The sequence below is a fragment of the Gobio gobio genome, assembly GCF_949357685.1.
Source record: "Gobio gobio genome assembly, chromosome: 24".
NCBI classification, from domain to species: Eukaryota; Metazoa; Chordata; class Actinopteri; order Cypriniformes; family Gobionidae; genus Gobio; species Gobio gobio.
Window position 1 is genome coordinate 18,222,084 of NC_137120.1, and position 23,769 is coordinate 18,245,852.

Sequence of the window (23,769 nt, forward strand, 5' to 3'; positions counted from 1 at the left end):
GATGTTTTCCAATTCGACTACATCACTTTTTTTTACCCTCTAATTGTGTTTTTGCCCTGTGCGTTCTTGAAATGACATTCACACATGCCACTGACCTTATTCCCAAACAGATGTTAGTTATTTACGACCGGTTCGCGAATCGATTCGACCGGATCATTAAAAGAACGAGTCGTTAGCGAGTGGCCTACTGAACTGGAAATGGAACCCGTGATTCAGCGCCCCCTGTCGGCCGACCGCAGATCGCATCTGCTCCACATTCTCTTTTGAAGCGAAGCTCCGCCTCTGACCATCGCAAATCTGTATATGTGAGAGATGAGCAGGACGTGTGCCTGATAAGTGAGGTCCAGAACCATCCCAGTCCAGCTTGAGTGTCGGTTCGATGATGGCCGCGGCTGTGGAGAGAGGAGGGGTCCGGGCCGCCTTCATGAACCCGGGTGTCGGTGCACCCGCTCCCGCACCCGCTACCGCTGCGCCCGGAGGATCTGCGATGGCCGGAGCTGTGGGTTCGGGCTCGGGTGCGGCGGGTTTGGGTCCCATCATGCCTGTGCCCATGAATTTGTTTGCAACGTGGGAGATTGACCGTTCATCTCCGAGCTGTGTTCCGAGGTACATCAAGTCTAATGCTATTGTTCATGCTTGTAAATAAATCTTCAGTGTTTATGCATTTGTCTAAATGCATGCTTTTCTGTGCATGCAACACGGGCTTTAACTCACGCATGTTCTGCTTGAGGTCAAAACAAAACTCACGCATTCAGTGTTGTGATGCTGGTGAATTTATGAACTCAAGGAAACATTCATATATTCATTTTAAAGGACATTTATGCTGGCAAGTGTCTGTAGACACATAAATCATCAATAGTTGACCGGATTAATGTGCTTGTTTGGTAAAGCAGGTCGCAACAAATCATATGCATGCGATGCTCTAACATTTGGAAACATGTTAGTTTATACATGCACATTCCTTTGTGTTTAGTTTGGTTTATATACAAACCCATTGGTTAACATGTTTTGGGTATAAACACACCCACTAAAGTTAAAGCATTGCACATCAAAGCCTGTGATTAACAACTACATAATCATTGTTAGATTTTTTTGTTTGACTCATTTCAATATCAGTCTGCTGATATATGCTGTCAACATGCCGTTTTATCTCATTATAGTGCATTAATATCATGTAATAGCAACTTTGCATATATTTACTGAAAAATCTTCATGTTTTGGTTTGAAAATGAGGATGGATCATGTTTTTAAAAGCACATGTTAATTGCATGGAGGCTTTTTAAGTCTGGAGTGATCGGTGGTCTCAAAAGCCCTTTTGTGTTCATTACAGTCAAATCAATGCAAATTTGAGCTTGTTGTAATGACCAACGTCATTTGTTTGCAACAAACATGCATATTCTGTATGATTTTAAGAATGACATCCACATCAGGCGTTTTAACAGCTATAAATGCTGCGTTACATGATTGTTGAACTGGCACAAAAGTGCGGCATGTTTTTGTGAAAGCAAATCCTTCCATATAATGTTGCTGAAGATGAATAGTGAGGGAATTGATCAGCTCTACATGTATTTGCACTATGTATGTTCATAGACCTCAGTAAACACAACGTATAAGGTGTAATAAAATGGTTTTTGATGTGCTCATCATCCCAACATTATTAAGTTATCAATAACGTTATTTCATTTCCTCCGTTATTACTTTTTTTCACAGAATTGCGAGTCAATCTCAGAATTACGACATTTTCTCAGAATTGTGAGATATAGTTTATATCTCGCAATTGCGAGTTTATATCTAACAATTCTCAGAAAAAAGTCAGAATTGCGGGAAATTGTCAGTTTATATCTCGCAATTCTGACTTTTTTTTGTGAGATATAAACTTGCAATGGCCAGTTATAAAGTCTGAATTGCGAGATATAAACTATATCTCACAATTCTGAGGAAATAAATCACTTCCATAAATAACAAAATTAAGAAATATAGCTGCAAGCAGCAATTGTCGGGGCCAAGCAAAATGGAAGCAAACAAGGAAACTAGCAGCAGACCAACTGCAAAAATGAGTAAAGACATTTGTAGACAATTTTAAGCAAAAAGGTTGAAACCCCATAAATACATTGAGTTGTATACAGCCAATTTTGTTATTTTTTTTATTCAGTACTCCGTCTGGGATTGCGGTACATTCTCTGGTTTTCTCCGGTCAAATTTTAACCGGTCCAATCAGCGAACAGAGGGAGTGGCTGATATCGATGACGTTGATGTCGTGCGCTAGTTTGAGATGACATACGTCACGACCCAACGTTAGCGATTGATTATGGCAGATCCAGAGTGGCTCTGGGCAGATCCAATAGTTTTAGACTTCAACAGAGTACCCGCCTTCAAGGAAGTTAACGCTTGTCAATGGAGAGTGGCCAGACTCTCTGTACAAATTAAATGTATGAGAGCCTTGTAGGACCAGGCTAGTGCCCTTATACATAAGCGTGTCAAATTTGGTGAAAATATCTCATTTCGTTTATGAGTTATAGAGATTTGTATTTATGAGCATATAAAAAATAACCCACACCTGACTTTGATAAAAAAAAAATTGCCACTTTCTGACATTTGGCTTTGACATATGCTTTTAGTCAACCCGCTATAATTCCGATTTTCCTATGGTAGTTTTGTCTCGATCGGACTAATGGTTTCAAAGATATTCGCAAAAAGTTGTTTAAACGCTAAATCACAACATTGATCAAACCATAAAGGTGAAACCTAGCATGTTTGGTATCGTTGGACTCGGCAAGGATTCAGGAATCTGATGTGACTCCCATTCTAGTCATTGCTGATGACCAATACGGAGTTTCGCTACAATACGCAAAAGCGTATTGAATACATTATTTTACTACAAAATTCAAAATGGCCAATGCCCAAAATGGCCGATATAGAAAATTTAGGTATCATTATCTGTATCCGAAGAGACAGATTTTGGATTTTTGACCAAACCATTCAAAAAGTTATAAGCAAAAAAGAAAAAAATGTAATATCTTTTGACCAGTAGGTGGCGTTGTGTCGAAACGCTGCATGTAGCCTCAGGTCATGCTTGGGATGACAACCAAGTTTGGTCTGAATATGCCAAAGTGTTGCGGAGATACAGCCTCGCGTCCAATTTGGTGTGCTCTTCATCGAATTTGTTTTTCAATAACGGTTAGGTTCTCCAAAAAGCTTTTTGCAAGCATCGTCAGAAGATGATCTGATGAAAATCGGACGAACCGTCTAGGAGTTTGAAAATTTTTTTGTCTTTTTTTTTAGCAGGAAAAGTTTCATGATGGAAAATGTCGTCATGGGTGCAATCGAATCGTAATGAGTCAAGGAATCAGAGGAAAAACCGTGTGGTGGCACTAGAGAGTTTTATCTAGAGACACCAAATTTGCTGTAGTTAATGTTGGGACTGTCCTCTATCAGTGTGCCAAATTTCATAACTTGGTTCTATGGGCTGCCATAGACTCAAGAGCGGAAGAAGAAGGAGAAGAATGCCAACGATTGCAATAGGTGGCTACGCACCATTCGGCTTCACGCTGGAACTTTAGTGAACGCTACTTTTTACATATTGAATATGTCAACATGCTGAATAAATATTTAGTATATATTCATTAGTAATTAATGCTTTGCACTTTGCACATTTTTTTACAGTATTTTTATAATAGGATAAAGTATATGGTACTCAATTTGTATGATCATGGTCAGGTTTAGGAGTGGACCTTCATGCTTAGTTTTGCATGCTGATGAATGGAAGTGAATTCCAGATTGGATTTTGTATTAATCAAGCATTTCAAAGCATTGGTTTGTTGTTTTAAAGGGCAAGGTGTTTTATACATCTGTCAGATCCAGTCTTAACACAATAAGTGCAAGATAAAACAAACAGCATTGTTCATACTTTGGGAATCTAAAACATCAGATTCGCTAAATATGCCAGTTTACACATATAAATTCTGGTCATTGTGGATGCTGATTTGTTAATACAGTGTTTCAGTCATTAATTAAGTGAATTAGTTTAATAAAGTAATGTCTGTACCTGTCATTTTGCCAAAAAATATCCCTTGGCTGTGACTATTTTTGCAGTGTATCACAAATTTTTTGTTAAATATGTAGCAGGTGTGGATGTGTTCCACCTTTCTGTTGTTGTTTTTGGTGATAGGCTTTAGTACAGCGAGTGACTGTCTTGCGGATAGCAAACCTGGGGGCACATTAAGCTCCACCGAGAGCGGCAAGAACTCGTGGGACTGGATTAATCAGCTCGGCCCAGATGTGTCTTTGGTAATAAGAGCAGGACTGCGTCTCACGTTGAGACTCGGGGGTGTCCCTCAAGTATCTGGACATCAGTGGTTCACGACTCAAGAGTCGTCTCAAAGAAAAGGCAAATGTGAATTTCACTGAAATGCCAAAGCTTTATCTGTCATGCTTCACACAGCACGGTTGGATGTCCGGTGGAACTATAGCCTCAGAATGCTTCCTTGTTTGTTTTTCCATTTTCCCAGTTCCATTAATGGATAAGTGTACTAAAATGATGGGAGAGTGCACTCTAGCTGGATATACAGCACCATGACCCAAAAATGACGTGACGCAAACATATCCACATGGCTATGATCAGATGCTTTCTGCTGTTTTCTCACCGGTGTTGTTTTTATTATGTTATTGAGAGGATGCGCGTAGTGTTACTATTCGTCATTTTCCTCAACAATTTCTTCACTGACAAAAATGAAATACAAACCAGTTATCAATGACAAAAATCTGTTGAGCTCTCTTTAACATCTTTTAGCGCTTGAATGGACATATACACAAAATTATGTCAAAATGTCCAGTATTCACATAAACACAGTCGGTTTTGTCTTAAGTAAACAGTTGTGTGAATATGAGATGTGTATCAGTGTATTGGATCCATGCATTCAATCTTAAAGTGACAGCAGCCTAATAAACCTGCTGCTATCCATAAAAGTACACCTATCCATCATTTAACTGCTCCACATGGCTCGGGGGGGGGGGGGGGGGGGCGTGTTTGTGTAAGAAAAATATCCATATTTAAAACTTTATAGACTAAAATAACTAAGTTCCGGCGGATTGCCGTACGCATCGGTTTACGGCGAAAGCGTAACCCCTGACCCTTGGACCCTTGACGCATGCGTATTGACGAACGCAGAAGCGCAGAGGATAGAGCAAAACAGAATTTGAATTGAGTACGGCTTTCCGCCGGAAGTTATTTTAGTCTATAAAGTTTTAAATATTGATATTTTTCTTACACAAACGCGCCACTTCGCTTCAGAAGGCCTTTATTAACCCCCCAGAGCCGTGTGGAGCACTTTTATGATGAATAGATGCACTTTTATGGACTTCATTAACAAGGCAAGAATTCACTGCCATTATATAGCTTGGATTAGCCAGGACTTTTTTAATATAACTCAGATTTTATTAGTCTGAAAGAAGAATGGCATATACACCTAGGATGACTTGAGGGTGAATAAATCATGGGCTAATTTTCATTTTTGGGTGAACTAACCCTTTAAGTGTCTCAGCTTCTTATCGAGCTGATAATGATAACATTAATAATGAACACATATCGGCCGATACCAATATGATGGCCAATATATAGTGCATCACTATCTAGTTTTTTCGGGGCCAAACTCTAATCCTATAGTACGTACATGAAGTTGAATAATATTACTCAGTGCGTATTTGTATAATTACACTGTAACGTCACCTTATATAAAGTGTGTACATAAAGTGTAATTTTCCTGTTATAGGTTGATAATAAATAATAAATTCTATCATATTTGGTCTAAATAAATACAAAATAAAACCTTTAAAATACCTACAAGTGAATATAGGCATTACAACACTATAATGCACACAATATAATATATATTCATTGTGAGGTTTGCTAAATATTACACTGAACTCATTTAAATTAATTGTGCCCAATGCATCCAATATTGGGCAATTCTTTGCACACAACATTAAACATAAACTGCGACCAGTGAATGACTTATTCAGACACATTTTATAAATTTTTTCCCTTATTTTAGTTAAATTGTGTATATACAGTATTGTACTAATTGTTTTGTACTTTCTGCATTTCTGTATTCTATTGTGTCCAAGACTAATTCTTTCGGGACAATAAAAGTCTATCCTATTTGATAGACAGACATTTTTATCCGAAGCAACTTACATTAAAGGTAACATTTAACAGTTTTCGCTTTCCCTGGGAATCGAACCCATGACCATGGTGTTGTTATCTCCATGTTACACTGCTTGAGCTACAAGAAGTTTAGTTTAGTTCAATTGTGGACAGTTTCATATCAATAACTGAATGTAATAGTACAACATATCCACAATTTACCTAGTAGAAGGGAAGTTATTAGTAAGTCATGGGAAGTAATTAATTGAATGTCTAATCGTTTCCTATTGTTTAATTATATAATGTTTCAGGTCAATTTGACCCGAACATTTTTGAATTAGGAATTACTGGTTAACCTAGGATGTTTTTTCTTGAAATTGTGTGACTATTTCTCATTTAGGGTAATGAACATGGTGTTGTGGAATGTGTGTATGACATTTCTATTACGATTGGGATGTCATGGTTAAAGACAGATGCACATAAAGACATATTTTAACAAATATAAACATATTTTATTATGTCAATTTGTCAAGTATAATAAAATTCACACTGCGTTGAAGGAATTGTAAAATTGAAAAAATGTATCAGTTCACGCATATGAATTTTGGCGTTGCTAATGCCATGCCCTACTGATACAAGGGTTAATGAAGAAGTAAGTCATTTAGATAAGCCAAACTCTGAAACCTGTGTGGTCAGAGCCACTTCAATTACAATTTGACATTGAGATTGCAGTGCATTGTTTTTAATCGTGCCTTGCATCATAATGTTTAGCGTTTCGTGAGGTAGCTGCTGTTATCCAGTGCTAGACTATATAGCTGGTTTACAAATGACACTCAAGGCGATTTATAGATTGCTCCCCTCCTTCCTCATGTCCCTGCGAAGAAGAATGAGTGTAAAGTCATCCAGGCATAGATCAGGCCGCAGTAATTAAACATGCGGCTCCAATCCGTTTACGCAGCCAGTAGCATGTCAATTATTCATGCTCGTTCATTGGGCCTTAATTGGTGTGGGACTCCGTGTAGGGTCATTATTTCTGACTAAACGCCAGCTGATGTCGGCAGGGTACATGATGTTGTCCTTTCCCAGAGATCCATGTGGTGGAAATACATGCATCATTGTACCTCTTGAAAGACATTGGTTTCCGTTGCTCGAGAGTCCCTCAGGAAATGAGCTGCACCGCTCCGACCTCCTTTTCTGTTTTAAACCACTGATGCACACTTAAAGGACTTCGAGGCATCAGTAAATGTCTGCAAAAATGACTTGGGGTTTATTTTGTGCTTACCATAAAAGTCAATAGGGTTCAATGTTTTTGAAATATTAAAATACGTGACTTTGTGTTCTGCAGAGGGTTTGAACATGAGGGTAAATTATGACAGAATTGGGTGAATTATACTTTTTTTTAATTTTATGTATTGATTAATTATCAGTTTTTTTACTTGTTTGTTTAGTCGATAAATTGAATGATTTTTATTTTTTCCCTGATAAATCAATTAATTTTTGATCAGTTAATTAATTATTTTGATTAAGTTACCAGTAAATAATAACTGTAACTCCTGCCATTCATTTTTCAATGTTTTATTCAAAAATTCATCATAAAATACTTACTTTACAAATAAAACATTAGTGTCAAGAATTAAAAGGCATTTATCAGTAATACAAATGCCCATTAGTCCATCATTAATTCAGCCCAACAATGGATGCTGTTTATAATCACATTATTTATTTAATATTTCAAGTACATGTAATGTTTCTAAAGGCAAAAAAAATCTTTCTCAACTAATACTGTAATTTATACATGGAACCCTCTCATTTGGTACATTAGCATAAATTCAAAGGTTAAAATTACCAACTAAATTAAAATGTCCCGATTATTTACTCACCCCAAGGCCATCCAAGATGTATATGACTTTCTTTCCTCAGCTGAAAAGAAATTAAGGTTTTGGAGTTGTTGTTTTTTTATCCATCTAATGCAAGTGAATGGTGCATTTACAGCATGGTATAATAAATGATCTCTGGGGTATCTTGAGCTGAAACTTCACAGACACATTCTGGACACACCTGACTTACATCTTGTAAAATGATAGGTCTATAGTTTCTTTGTAATTATTTGTGAAATTTACTAGCAATTTTTTTGTGTGAAAAATTTTCCAAGTAAATCCTACACTTATTTTTTTTCAGTGTATATGCCCTGCTATATTACAGCAGAATAACACACTTTTCTATAATTGGAGATACATTTTGCATTTCAAAAAGTTAAGGAAAAACACTGTTAACTAACATTCCAGTATCTTATTGAAAACATATTCAATTTTAATAATTCAGTGCTTGCCAAACACAAGTTACTTTACTTTAACAAAACAAATGATTTCTTTATAGTATTGTTTGTCAACTCTGTTACTGTCCATTCTGTTACATACTGTCAAAAGTGTTGGTAACAGAGTTTGATGGGAACAGAATTGGCATTTTTAAACTTTTAAACCAAAAACTCCACTTGCTAGCATAAATGCTAAGAGCACAAGGCACAAATGAAATCATGATAAAAATACTTTTAAAGGGGTCATGAATTGAGAAATCAACTTTCCCTTGAGCTTTTGATATATAAAAGGAAATGGTAATATAAGAATATCCTGCAAGTTTCAGAGCTGAAAACTTCCTTGTTAGCAAAGAAAAGCTTTTATTGACACCAGGCCCAGCAAACGATCAATTTGCCTCAATAGAAGAAGATCAACGCGCGCTGGAGCTGTCAATCAAACAGTTTATCAGTCACGCGTTTATCAGTGACTCTCGTTTTATTCAACGAATCTTTAAACTATATATGAAAGAATTCATTAGTGTACAGAAACTGAGTTGCAATGACGACGAGATCGCTGCTTTCATGCGCTCAACATGTGTGCAACCTTTTATGCCACGATCTTTATATAATGCCATAGATCTAAATATAATCCCATAGATCTAAATGCAATGCAACACTTTTCACGATTAGTTAACCATGAGAACTGTAATTGTAAAAACAAGCTAAAAGAGGGAGTAATACTATTTCAAATGCAAAGACGTTAGCCAATCACAGCAGTGGGAGTTTACGCAGAAGTCTCACAGCGGACACGCCCCTTAAAATAGAGCGTTCAGAGCAGAAGGCTAAACTTTTATTTTTGATTTTCTAACATAAGAGCACCCCAGGAAACATCATAAAACAATAAAAAAAAACACAGTTCATGACCCCTTCAAACAACCCATGGTGTGATCAGTGATAAACTCTTCATTTTGATATTGTGGTAACAATTTTGACGTTTTACAAAATATCTCTTGGTGTAAGAACTTTTTAGATTAAAATATTCTCTCAGAGAGATCACACACACCTTTCCTTTAGATCTCATCAGTGAGGGGAAGTGACATAATTTCCTGCGGGACAAAATTCCACTAATTTAAAGGCAAAGTACGGTATGGTAACAGAGTTGACGCAAGATTTATGGACACATTTTTATTTACCATTTAACATATGAAAGTTATTTTTTAAACAATTTTATGTTGTAGAATTAGGAACATTACTATTTAGGGATTTTATAAATAAAATAAATGATATATTATTTAGAGAAAAGTCAAATAAAATATTTTGATTACACAATGATACATGATGGAAGAAATACACTGACTAATTCGGACAAAAAGAATCATGATTTACAGCTATATAAGCTATACAATTAAAAAAATATATATATTTTATTGTTATGGCCTGTAACATCTTGAGTATGACAAATTATTAAAATAATAAAAACATCACAATTTGAGAAAAGATCACCCATTCAGTACACTGAAAAACAATACAGAAAAAAGACTGTAAAAGTGCTTTCATAAAAGCCTATTAATTGGTTAACTGTAAAAAAAAAGTAAAAACCTGTATATGGTTTAGCATCACATTATATGCATATGTTTTAAAATGCTGTTAAATCATGGCAACTCATGAAATAGTTTAAGCATGTTGAATATGGCAATGGCAGGAGCGACACAACTGACGCTGGTCATAGTGTTCTGAAAGTTTTAGTGCATTTCTGTGTGGTTACTAGGTAGTTTCTGGGGTATTATTGGTGACATCAACTTAGCAAGGTTGTTCCCAGGTGGTTTCGACGGTGTTCTGGGTGGTTGTTAGGCCATTGCTGTTGCTAGGGGATCAGGGTAATTATGGGAGACCTGGATGATGGTAGCACTTTCATTTGTAGCATAAAATGTGTAGATAAATAGTGTGGAATGTGAAAACGAACAGTCCCCATTCCTGTGGTTACTTACTGAGCGAATCAGAAAGAAACATGATGCATGTTTGGGGGCAGCAAGTGTGTGTGCATTTGTAGGGTCTCGTGTTTTCATGTTTGCATGCATGAAGCTGCAGAGATTGTGGCTCTTGTGGTATGAATTGTATGCATTCTCTTCCTCCTTTTGTTCTTCCTGTATGTGTGTGCATGAAGGCATAGTAGGTTTATACTCTACCATTCAAAAGTTTGGTGTCAAAATAAATACTTTTACTCAGTAAGGATGCATTAAATTGATCAAAAGTGAGAGTAAGGACATTTGCACATTCAAGTGCACATTCAATACAGTTAAGTGCACAAGGGCGACCGAGTTCCCAAACCCAGTTACCAGGATTTTCATCAGCAGGGAAGACATTTCCTTCAGGAAGAAATGACGACTACATTCATCTCTCCCACCTTCTTTCCTTTCATCTCGTTCTCTCTCTTCCTCTATCAGAATCACTCAGGAAGGATAGCACAGGTTTCTCTCTCTGACTCTACTCCTCCGCAAATGGAAAATTACCAAGGGCAGCACTGAGATTCGAGGCGACCAATTAGCAGTGCAGCGAGAGTGATGGTCCCGAACCGCCATCATTTGCTGGAAAGTTACAGATCACTTACATGCGGTGTGAAGAAACCCTTTCTGCTCCTGCATGGATCAACCTGGTGTACTACTATCCATTTTATAATTAGCGTTGATTAAGTACGACGAGCAAAATTGACGCTTGCCTTAGCAAACACCTCTAAAAATACACAATATTATAAAGATTGATAGTCCTACACTAAATACGTAATTCCTGTTCAAATATAGTTATTGGGAAGACAGATGGCCATTTGAGCATTCTGCCACATGAGCTACTTTTTAGAGTATTTTATGTATGTATCATCCGTTATGTGAGAGTGTGTGTGTGTGTGTGTGTGTGTGTGTGTGTGTGTGTGTGTGTGTGTGTGTGTGTGTGTGTGTGTGTGTGTGTGTGTGTGTGTGTGTGTGTGTGTGTGTGTGTGTGTGTGTGTGTGTGTGTGTGTGTGTGTGTGTGTGTGTGTGTGAATTCCAGAGGCATTTCATTTTCTGTAAGAAGTGTTTCCTCTTCAGGAAAGAGCTCCGTGCTGCCACTTCCTGTGACTGTTCAATCCATCCCAGCCTTTTATTTAGTTCATGTATTTATTAATACACAATAATTAGGTCAGTGGTGTAAATGTGTGAGATTTAGCACATTACTCTTATTCAAGAACAACACGTCTGAACAATAAAAAACAAGAATGCAAACCCCCGCTGCAACATTGCAAGGTTTTTTTCCCCACGTTGCTAAGGGGTTTTGTCACAAATAGAATACAGTAAAATCTGGCTAAAAATAATGAAGGCACATTTTCCACACTGTCAAATATGTGGAATCATTACGATTTTTGCAAGGTTTTTGAAAGATGTCTCTTCTGCTCACTAAGACTGAATTTATTTAACCAAATATACAGTCAAAACAATACTGTGAAACATTATTACAATTTCAATTAACTGATTTATTTTGTAATATATAGTAAAATTTGAGTAGAATCAGCATCATTACCCCAGTCCTTCAGATCATGTGACACTAGTTAGTCTTCATGGTTGTTAATTTAGCACCACACCTGTTCTGTTTTCCCTTGATTGCTCCCTTGTATATATAAGCCTTCAGTTTGTTCAGTTCTTGGTCATTTTCCGTTTATTGTTATGTGGTTGTGATTTATGTTTACTCCCTGTGTTCATTGTTGGATTAACAATTCAAGACTGTTCTGTGATATTCCTTGTCATCGCGCTTCATTACAGCCACTCACACGTGACAGAATACCGGACCAAAGAAAGTGAAAATATGGACTTGCCAGCCATCTAGCTGCTCTGTCTGGAGCAGAAATCCCTCAAGGACCACATCAGAGGGTTTGTACAACTGGCATTCCTAACGAATTTACCAGATCACTCCAGAATTATGCATTTAGTGTAGGACTATCAAAAATCTTTACAATATTGTGTATTTTTAGAGGTGTTTGCTAAGGCAAGCATCAATACTGCTCCTCGTACTTCAAAGTTAATCAATGCTAATTATAAAATGGATCGTAGTACAGCAGGTTGATCCATACAGGAGCAGCCAAGCCAGCCATTTCCCACGCCTCTTATGGACAAGACTCCAGAGCCCACCGCAGACCAAGAGCCTGAGCCTGTCGTGATGAACGAGCCAATAAAGAGGACTGAGACAATCATCATCCTCGACCCTAAGCCAATGGATAAGTCTGACTAGGTGTGCGAACCGGCTACATCAGCCATGCCCGTGGGGCTGCTTGTGGAGTTCATGGTGGTGGAAGAACGCCATATCCACACTGCCGATGTTAAGGGTGAGCCTCTGCAGCTGGCCTCTGCTAATTTTTATGAGGATTTGAAGTGGATATTTCCCTGAAACTCCCATTTCTGCTGGTTCCGGCCAGCTTCAAGTCTCCTGTGTCTCTGCTGGTCCCACCCAGCTTCAAATCTCCTGCGTCTCCACTGGTCCCACCCAGCATCAAGTCTCCTGTGTCTCCAGTGATCCTACCCAGCCTCCCTCTACCGTCTCTTCTTCCAAAGCCAGACAATCTTTCGGCCCCGCCTCCACTGGTTCCCTTCAGCTCCTTGTCTCCTTCTTTGTTTGCTCCATTTCCACTATGCTGCATGGATATGCCTTGGATCTTCCGGTCACCAGCTCCACCTTAGCAAGAGGATCCCCTGGCTCCACCTGGGACCATCAACCTTACGGCTTCACCTTGGCTCCTCCTTCCCTGGCTCCACCTTGGACCATCGTCCTTACGGCTTAACCTTGGCTCCTCCCTCCCTGGCTCCACCTAGGACCATTGTCCTTACGGCTTTACCGGGCTCCTTCATCCTTCCGGCTCTGCCTTGGTTAGACGCTGCACTTTGCCCCTCCACCCATTCTGCTCCGTTGGGCTCTGCCTTCCCTCTGGTTTCACCTTTGTCCTCAGTCCCGCCGGTTCTGCCTCAGTCCTCTGGTACCCTGGCTCCACTTTGGATGCTCGTTGCCTCTGTCTCGTGATTCTTCATGTCGCTTGGACTCCATCAGCTTTGTCTCCGTCTGCTATCCCCCCGTCTGCTATCGCCCCGGGTACGCCTGCCAAGTCTCCACCATGGCTCCCCCCTCCCTCGACTCCACTGTGGGTCTTCGTTCTGGCTGTACTCTGGGTTCCCGCCTGGCTACTCCTGCTATCCTCTCCTCCCTGACTCCTCCCACCATCATCGCCACCCTAGTTTTTCCCGCCATCACCTTCTCCTGTTTCCTGCACTTCGCCTGCTCCAAATCCTCCTCCAGAGCCCCCACCCTCCCTCCTCAGTTGGACTATTACAAAGCAACCCCTAGACATCCGCTTGGGATAGCGTGATAGAAAAAAGGATGGCTCTTCCCACAACAGCACTGGCGTGCAAGGTGTAATTTATTTACAGCACTGAAGATGTATACAAAAGTCCACAGGTGATGGTGTGAAGATATACGTGAGATGAGATACGTATATATGATGGTGGTCCGGTGGGTAAAACCTGGTTCGATCCCAGCGGCCACCACCAGTGTGTCCTTGAGCAAGGCACTTTACTCCATGTTGCTCCAGGGGGATTGTCCCTGTAATAAGGGCACTGTAAGTCGCTTTGGATAAAAGCGTCTGTCAAATGCATAAATGTAAATATACAGTATATATTAGGGCTGCAACAACTAGTCGATAAAATCGAAGATAATCGATAATGAAAATCATTGACAATGATTCTCATTATCGATTAGTCAGCTCTGCCCTCTGTGCATGGTAAGTTTCCACCAGTCGAGCAAAATAACAGCACTGAATAACGCATTTCTATGGACAAAATGCATCTAATTATAGTGGAGGAAACAGAGTGAGCTGTTGCAGGAAAGGTACATGATCCAAGCACCCAAAACATGAGAATTCTTTATTTTAAGCTTCAAGCTAATGCATTAGCGTTTAACGTACCCTGCCATGCGGTTTGACAGATGCGTGTGCGTCCTTAGCGCAAAATTTTCATTTTACAGGTTATATCCTCATCTGTAAATGCTACTACACGCAAGTATTTCCATTTTGCATGAAAGTGCGTCTTAACAGTCTGCATTTAAAGCTTCAAACCTCACTGAACAAGCGCCGGTGTGCGCATGGCCTTCAAACAGACAGAACGCTGTCGAGAGGGAGACAATTCATATTCAGTGCAAAAACATTCATTTAGCTGTAATATCTGGACGCTAAATTTAGTTCTAAAAGTCAAGTATTTTATGAGAGTTGTAACTGTAAAGGGGTAACAGTGTGTAATGTAAATGTAGGATGATTCTACAGGATAAAGAAATGACAGTAACAGGACACTGTGTCCATAGCGTGTGTGTGTTCTTGCAGAACATTCCACTTATCTGCTGATTTAAACACTGATTTAGTTTTTTTGTGTTTTTGTTTTTCTTTAGCATCATTTTAATTTAGGGATTTAAACTGTCCTTACTGTTTTGCGCATAATGTATAGCACAACCATACCCTTACAAAAATTAACCATGTATTTATTATAGGAAAAACATATTTTTTGGCATATTGATTACCAGTTATATAACCACACAAATACCATATAGTTAAACTATGGATTTGAAGCAAAACCATGGTTAACTCTGTTATTTATTTAATATTATTATTGTTTGTTTTGTTCATAGTAAAACCATGGTTAATTTATGTAATGGTAGATATATTCACTATGTATGTTTTCATAGCACTCAGCTGACACGTTTGTTTGAAGGACAGCATTGGGCAGTATATAGTGTGTTTTGACAATTAAAAAAAAGGGCATTTTATCCAATTAATCTATTAATCGAAAAAATATTCGGCCAACTAATCGATTATCAAAATAATTGTCAGTTGCATCCCTAATAAATATACAGTGTGTAAACAAAATGTGTCAAAGAAACAAAGAGGACAAAAAAGTGTATAATGACATGGGTATTACACTGGTATTACAACGTAAACGTGGTTTATGAAGATATTTCCTGAGTCTTCGTAATTAAAATGGCTTAAAAAAAACATACATGTTTTATTAAAACATGTAAATAATAGGGGAAGTGTAAGGGGATAGAACATACAGTTAGTACAGTATAAAAACCACCATTACGTCTGTGGAGAGTCACCACAAAGATAGTGAACCAGTGTTGTTGAAGCATTACATTTTATCTGCACGCAACCGAGATCAAGACAGAGCAATGCTTCAAATACCGTCAGACAGACACATGAGATGAGTCAACACCATCTGTGTCACAACATACAAATATATGTGTGTGGGAGAGAGAGAAAGAGCCATATACACACGTACTGTCATTCAGCATCTCGGACTAAAGCTGAAATGAAAGAGAAAACAGTATGGATTTGGTATTTCGTCTCATCTGGGACTGGGATAAACACGCTGATTAGAGTATGTTAGAGCGGACATTCTACCCTTGCCATTGTTCTGAGCAAGTGGGGTGTAAGTGATGTGCATTAAACACATGCACACACAATGCAGTTGATCAATAAGAGATTAACAGGACTGTTTTTCCTGCATGTTGTCCCCCTTATTCATTCCAGGATGTTGTTATTTTTGACCATTATGAATAAATATATAAAAAAATAGCATGACAGGGCTGTCATTTGCATCTGCAGTGTGTTGCAGCGAGTTTAACTGCATCATGTTTTGTACATATATTAGGTTAATTCCTCGTGGACTGTTTTAGTATCGGGTGCCTTTTAACTGGTGATGGAACCAAAGTGCAGTATTTGTTGAAAGAAGTCAATTTCAACCAAGAATCACAGACATGAATCCAACTTACAACTCTAAATGTGCTGTCACATCAGGCAAAATTTGTTTGTTGTCTATTGTCAATACTAGTATAGCGTTGTATGAAGCACAGTCACTTCCACACCAAGCAGCTTTCTGTTGGTAAACATGAAAAAAATCCTTGTAACCAACTTTAACCCATTGCAATCTGTGTAGAGAAATTTTTCACCCTTGCGCAAAAATTAATTGTAATGACTGTATTTCAGCCGGAAATTCGCGAAACGACAGTAAATCTACACATATGCCATTTTTGCTACTGAAAAATCAAGTGCTATTAAAATGCTCTCTCATGGAAGAAATAAGAATAATGAAAGTAGTCTATTGACTCTGAATTTTGGAATTTGACCTCTATTGTGCATCCAAGTTAGTGCACACACATTAGGATTAGTAGGAGTAGTGAGTAGTGAACACACACTGCAAGCCATGGACACACACACACCCTGAGCAGTGGGCAGCCATTTTGTGCTGTGGCGCCCAGGGAGCAATTGGAGGTTCCTCAAGGGCACCTCAATCATTTCCTGCCGGTATTGAGAATCGAACCCTTCGGGTTACCAGTCTGACTCTCTAACCATTAGGCCACGACTGCCCTTCTAAAGCTCTAAGGTCATGGGGATCAAACCTGCGACCATGGCGTTATTAGCACCATGCTCTAACCAAGTGAGCCAGCCAATTTAGCAGTCTCAGGCCGACATACAGTATGTGAATTCTAAGTATAATTAATTTGTGGGTCCTATTGTGATTCAATTGAATCAGAATAACTTCCCCTCCCTCTTGCGGCGACATCTCTTCTCTTCACTGATGACGAGGGCGGGGAAACCTGTCACTCACATGAGATCTACCAATAGCAAACCACAACCATCCAATCAATTCCTCAAAGACAAAATCAAGCCCGGCCCTACATTTGTTCTTGTTCCAGAAGCGTTTGACTCTTATATACGTCACAATAGGGAAGAAAAGACGAGCGTAACTTCCATTTCATGCCGACTTTAAATCCATTTAAATTGTCAACACCAAAAGTCAGCTGGTTAACTTTTCCGGGATTTAGTTTAAAGTGTGCTACATGTGAAAGCACCCTTAATGACCAAATAAAAATCATCTCCATATTCATGATGGAGTTTTATATATAATTGTGAACATATGTTGTTAATATTGCCCAGCCTTAGTTTTGTTTACAATTTCTTCTGAGATATTGTAGGTCAGCAAGACATATTTGGAAGCTATTTTTTGTTTATATGGAGTGTTTGTTCCTTTTCCCATGAACACAGAGGGTACACACAGGCAAGAGAATGTTTGCAGCGCAAGTTATTTCCTGTTTGAGTCAGATCCCGTCTGCAGGGTGTCAAACCTGTGGCCTGTGAGTCAGCAGAGAGAGAGAGGGGCATAAACTTGCCCTCAAAGGGATTGCAAAATAATGCCACACAGTCTGCTGAGTCAACCGATGCGTGTGCGTTTCAGAGAAGTGGAGCAGGGCAGTCGCTGGTGAAACTGTGTGTTTGCATATCGCTGTGTGATGCTACAAAGATGTTTGAAACGCTTCCTCATTGTATGGAGATGAAATATATCGTCCTGGAAAAGCAACGTGCTATTTGTCTTGCAAATTGCAGTTTTTCATTAAAATGTTGGAGCCTGATCTCTGATCTCAGCGGTTTTCAGCACGGTGTTCATTATGCAAACGCTGCTGGTTGTTGTTCATTATTCTTGAGATGCTGCAGTTGCGAGACCAACACAAGGCTTTGATCTCGACCTCTCAAAGGAGAACAGAAGAGGTGTTTACGTGCCAAAGTGCACGCCATTGGCATGGGCTGTGGCCAGAAACGTGCTTTACAAGTATAGGAGAAGGATTTATGGGTGCTGTTTGTGTAATAACAGGAATAGTATAATGGTGTTGTGTGTTCCTAAATTCGTATTCCATTGTTGAACACAAAATAAAGAATTTCCTGGCAACTCTTTTCCATATACAGGCCCGATATACTTCCTGTGAAATCGAAGAACAAACTGGGTCATTTCAAACTAAATCAGACCAAATCAAAGTTCATTTGGAATTCGTTTGGAATTGGTAAACACCTTTGTACTACCATTGGTCTGAGGAGATGATGTAATAGGTGGGCGTGGCTCTGAGGCTCCACCTTCTTTGCGTTGGATCTTCTCTGGTTCATTTCTTCTGTTCAGTCCGTCGAGGTCAGACGCGAGTAAAAGCAAGAACACACAGGAGAGCCGCTTTATAGGAGAAACTGAAGTTGTAATTCTAATTGAAAGAGACACAGAACTTTGCCATGAGAATATCGGCCGTAATGAAAGCAAATGGTGACCGTTCACATCAACACGATTGTTTGGCGTTAAACTTCTGTAAAATTTTTGCACAAAAACAAATGCATAAAAATGACAGATGGGCTGAATGGAAATGCAAATTCACTCACTGACAGCAGGTTGTGCTTATAGAAATACAGTGGTTACCCCAGTACACAATACGTTGTGTAACTTTACATTTTCACCCACTCAGCAATTCAGATTTTTGTATTCACTGTGGCGTCTATCAAACAACACCAAATACAAAAGTACGGAGTCAAGAGAACAGGGCTGTGTCCAAAATCGCCCCCTATACCCGTCAATAGGGCACTATTTGAGTAGACAGCCATTTGTAGTGATTTATTCCCGAAACCATAGTGCCCCCATAATGTACCGCAATAATGAGTGTACAACCGATATACGCTCAATGGCAAGAGAATACCCATAATGCACTGAGAGAGTTGCGTCGCACGTCGAATGAAGTCCCACGTCTGATCAGAAGATGGCACCCGCAGCTGAATCATCCATCCATTCATTTTACAAACCGCTGGTCCAATGTGGGTACAGCGTAACATCATACTGGTATAAATTCCTTTTTAATTGATTAAATTGTTTAATTAAGGTTTATACATGCTAGTTTCCATGACAGAGTTCAAGGTAAATCTTTTCATTACTACTGGAGCTACCAGTTTGCTAAGCTTCAAATGGTTATTAAACAGCAAGCACAAACTGCAAAAGCAAGTGAACTATATTAGTGGAGTAATGTAGGGAACAGTGCATGAGGGTATAAGGGTGATTTCAAACACAGCACAGGTTTAGAATGGGAATTCTTCTTCTGCTGTTCACTGTCGTTTAGCAAAATAGTCTGTGTGAGCACCACCAAGCTAAAGTTTTATGTAGGGCTGTAATCAACCAAAGACAATCTTGGTCGACTGACGTCCTGAAATTTTCGACTAAAAATGACGTTAGGAAAAAAAACGTTAAATTAATTAGCTGCGCACTGTGCGCAGTACTTGGTAGCCTTGTTGTCTGCCTAAATAAATTATAAATAAACATAAAAAACTAGCAGGCTATTTGCAGTATGTTAAATCGTTTTTGACCTGATTATTTTGCACTGAAATGAGTCTGACAACCAAGTCTGTCGGCTCTGACAGCGTTGCATCACATGCACCTGCGCAATTTCATAGCCTATGGTTTCCGAAAATATAGTACTATGTTGTCAACTAGTGATATCATCACAATAACTTTTGAGGAATATGCAACATAATTTAGACAACTGTTTTTGTCATATGTATTGTAATAACTGACAGACACGATAGTTTCAGCCGCTCTGTGCAGCTCGAACATACAGTAGGATCAGCTCAACTTTGCGGCTGAGACACGAATAGACTATTAACTTAAAGCTTTTACTCTTAAACAGAAAAGGCACATCCACTTTAATAAAAAAGGAATATTTATTAAACAAGCCAGATCAAGAGCAGAAACGAAATAAAGTGCATACCTGAAAAATAAAGCATAGGCTCAAAACTAATACAAACAGTGGGCACAGCGCATTGCGCATTAGGCTCCAAATAAAAAATAAAATAATAAAGTGCCCAAATCCAATAAATAATACTAGAAATAAATTTGCAGTTTGCACAATAATAAAAGGGACGGGGCAACTCAAAACAGACGGGGCAACCTAACACAGACAAGTTAGCTTACCGTTTTTACTAGGTGATATGACATGTTTGTCGTCGAGCTGTGATATGCAAACTTTTGCTTGCAAAATTTGCATTCGACTTTTTTCCCATTTTCTATTTTTAAAAAATGCTGCCACACTGCCGATGTCTTTGTTGACATGGTAGAAGAGGTGGTATTACATGGTATTATTAAATTAATAATATACTGCAAAGTAGCCTACTTCAATCTATCTCTCTTCTCCAGTGGGTTGGGCTAATCCAAAAGAAGTGAAAACAAGGGGGGTGTTCTGAAGACAGACTGTTATCTGTGAAACAGGGGTGCTCTGAAAACACCCCCATTAGCAATTAGTGCTTTCCACCTGATGAAATGAACGCAGCAAAACTGATGAAATGAACACGGCAAAACTAATGAAATGAAGGCGGCAAAAAATCGACCAATCAGATTTTTGGTCGAGCCAGAACGTATTGACTAATAATCGACTAATCGACTGGGAGATTACAGCCCTAGTTTTATGTAACAGCAACGGCTCTGGACATGTGACCAAAAGCGCAAATGGTTGGCCAGTTTTGTTCACTGTGCAATGAAAATGAAATTAGCGTATTGATGCCATTTAAATGTTGAAAAAACAACTGTTCTTCAAACAACTGTCATCACATTGAATTTTCGTACCAAACATTTATCTTTGTGTGAAAAGGCATTGAGGCTCTTCAATTATAAAATGTCAAAAAAGTACCAAGAAAGTATCATCAAAATGGTACAATTAATGCACTATATTCCAGGTATTGTGAATACTTTCTAGGCATGCTTTGTTTTTTTTCTTGTTTTACATTTCTGTTTTTATATTCCAGTGCCCAGTTACAACAAATCTCTTAAATTGCATTTTGTGGTGGCTGGCTGTACAATTTTATTATTAGAATATAAACAACAGAAATTGAGTTTGGTTTGTCTGTGAATAAGATGATTTACTATTCAGGACGTCCCAGCGTCAGGTTCTAACGGAGATCATTGGTTGGCCCTGGTCATTATGGGTGTTGGTCTCATGTGCTTCTGTCCTGTTAATGTGATTTCCTTTAGTGTTACAGCCCGAGGCTGCACTGAAAAACACTGTTGATTAGAGCCATTCACTCATTTTGGGAAAAGACACTGACCTTGAGTTTCTGTTTGAAGGTCAGTGGAGCACCCCCCACACACACACCTTTTCAGCAGCATTGGTCCCAGTCTTCATCAAAGAGTAATGAGCCACAAACCAAAGGATGAGGACTCATGCTCAAATTGATATGGAAAAACCAACGCCATCGTTACTGTTCATATCACCGTTCATATCAAGTGCTGAGGAAGATCCAGAGCTGAAATTCAGATATGGTAATGAGCGTTACATGCTCTATAAGCGGTCAACCAATCACAACAGACTAGGCCATCTGACCAATCAAAGCAGATTAGGCTAATCATATCAGACTGTACCATCTGACCAATCAGAGCAGAGTAGACCAATCACAACAGACTGGACCATCTGACCAATCAGAGCAGAGCAAGCTCTCTGTACGGAGGGGTTTAGAGAGACCAAATCCTTTTTGGGTACCATTTCATACTGCATTGCATTATGAAACTTTGACTTGCCATAAACTTGTTTATGATATTTTTACATTGTGCAAACATCATCTCTACATTTGGTTGCTTGAGCAGTTTCTATAAGAGTTTATGATCAATCTACAAAGAAATGAATTTGCTCATGTTTCATAAACGAGGCTCTTCGTCTTTTAAAATAATACCTGTCATGGAACTCTCAATACGTACTGTACAACCATCAGCCCACACTTTGAGATTACATAATTCATATCCTGTGGCATAACGCACACAAACAAAGGAACAAGGTGTTTTTGATGGCAGATATAGATTTGTGTTAGTAGTCGTGAATGCATTTCGATCTGTGTTTTCACATGCGTGACCTCAAGGTGTGCCGAGATTACGCTCATAATCAGGGTCTTAAACAGAACAGATCAAAACACACACACACACACACACACACACTCCCCGCTCTGGAAAACAGGCTTTGTTGTTTGCTGAACAGATTGTTAGGCAGGTACGGAGTAATACTCTGAGTAATACTCGTCTGTGGTGGCGGGCCGTGTTTTAAGACTTAGCGGGCTATTTATCATGATGGATTTACAATCACAACAACCTCCATGTCTGACATCCACAATCCTCTGTTCACTATACGACGGTCTTAGAAGGCAGTTTGTGGTGTCTGGCCCTGTGTGCCGTGCTCAACACCATCTCTGTTAAGCTTCTTACAGTCAGGGAATCATCAGGGAGCAACCTGTTTCCGTTCATGCCAAGAGTCTGATTCCAGATTAGCACATCCTCCCCGAGTACAGAAAATGAAACCCGGATCGTAGGCTCAGTTGCTTTGACCCTCCTCGACCCAGAGTATATGACCTGGAGTATTTTACTATTTCACATAAAGAATATATTGTACATTTGTGTACATCATTAATGTGAAGTGTATTCATTGTTATAATAATTAAAGAGTACCAATAAATGAAGAAAAAAAATGCATAAAGAAATGCAAGTTTGTTTTGGTCCTTTAGGTGCATTTTTCTAAAAATGTCCATTACCATAAAATAAATGTTTATGTTTTTGTAATTGCAATTTTTTATATTATACTAAGGTTCTATATTTTACAGAATATTTGTAAAAAATAGTGCAATAATTTTTTTTTATAAAATAATAAATTCATGATATATACTACAGTTTAAAATTTTGAGGTCCGTAAGATAAAAAAACTGTAGAATCTAAGAAAAGTTAGTCCAATCATTTGTTGAACTTACTTAAAACTATTTAGTACTGTTTGCATGCTATGCCTTCGTTACTCAGAAAAGTTAACATTACTTGACTGATTTGAGTACCATTTTGCAAAGCAAGGAAATAAATATAATAATAAAAAACATAAGGCGGGGCAATTCTTAATAGACTTTTCACTCATTTCCTCCACTTTTGTTCTGCAGTTATTGTTATCCTTAGTTGCATTCACTCATTTTGAATGTTCAAGTCATCTTCAATGTTATTGTCAATACAAATACAAATTTGGGGAGAAAGTCACATAAGTGGACTTCATGTTGGTTTCCTAAAATTACTCACCATTATGGTGATCAGTGTTCCCTTTGGCTAGGCACTTGGAACTTAATTTATATTATTGTAATTCTCTTCCTATTGATGAAGCGATGCAACAAGAAATCAGTTATTTGATTTCAAAGGAAGAGAAGGAATAAATAGATTTGTGAATTAATTAATTAATAACTATATTTCATGTCAAATAATGGCATAACTTATGGCATTAACAACTTGTGATACTTTTAGTTGGGTTGATATAATTCCAGGGGCGTAGTTTGTGAGGGGTGGGGGTAGGTAACCCCCCCAAAAATAACCAAAACAAGCAAGTACAACCCCCCCCAATATTTATAGCCTGCCATGGTTAACGTGAACATCAGGCTATTAATTAATTATATACATTGCGCATTCAGAGCTTT

At 38.7% G+C, this 23,769-nt stretch overlaps 1 protein-coding gene across 2 annotated transcripts in view; it reads left to right on the forward strand.

Moving 5' to 3' along the window:
• Positions 1-288: 288 nt before the first annotated feature.
• The window catches only part of LOC307121133 (phosphofurin acidic cluster sorting protein 2), a 103,542-nt gene continuing 80,061 nt past the window's right edge, over positions 289-23,769 (forward strand). For both annotated transcript variants that reach the window (XM_079808590.1, XM_079808591.1), the window contains exon 1: positions 289-606. In XM_079808590.1, the coding sequence (XP_079664716.1) occupies positions 380-606 (227 nt within the window). In that variant the 5' untranslated portion in view covers positions 289-379. The remainder of the gene's footprint in view (positions 607-23,769) is intronic.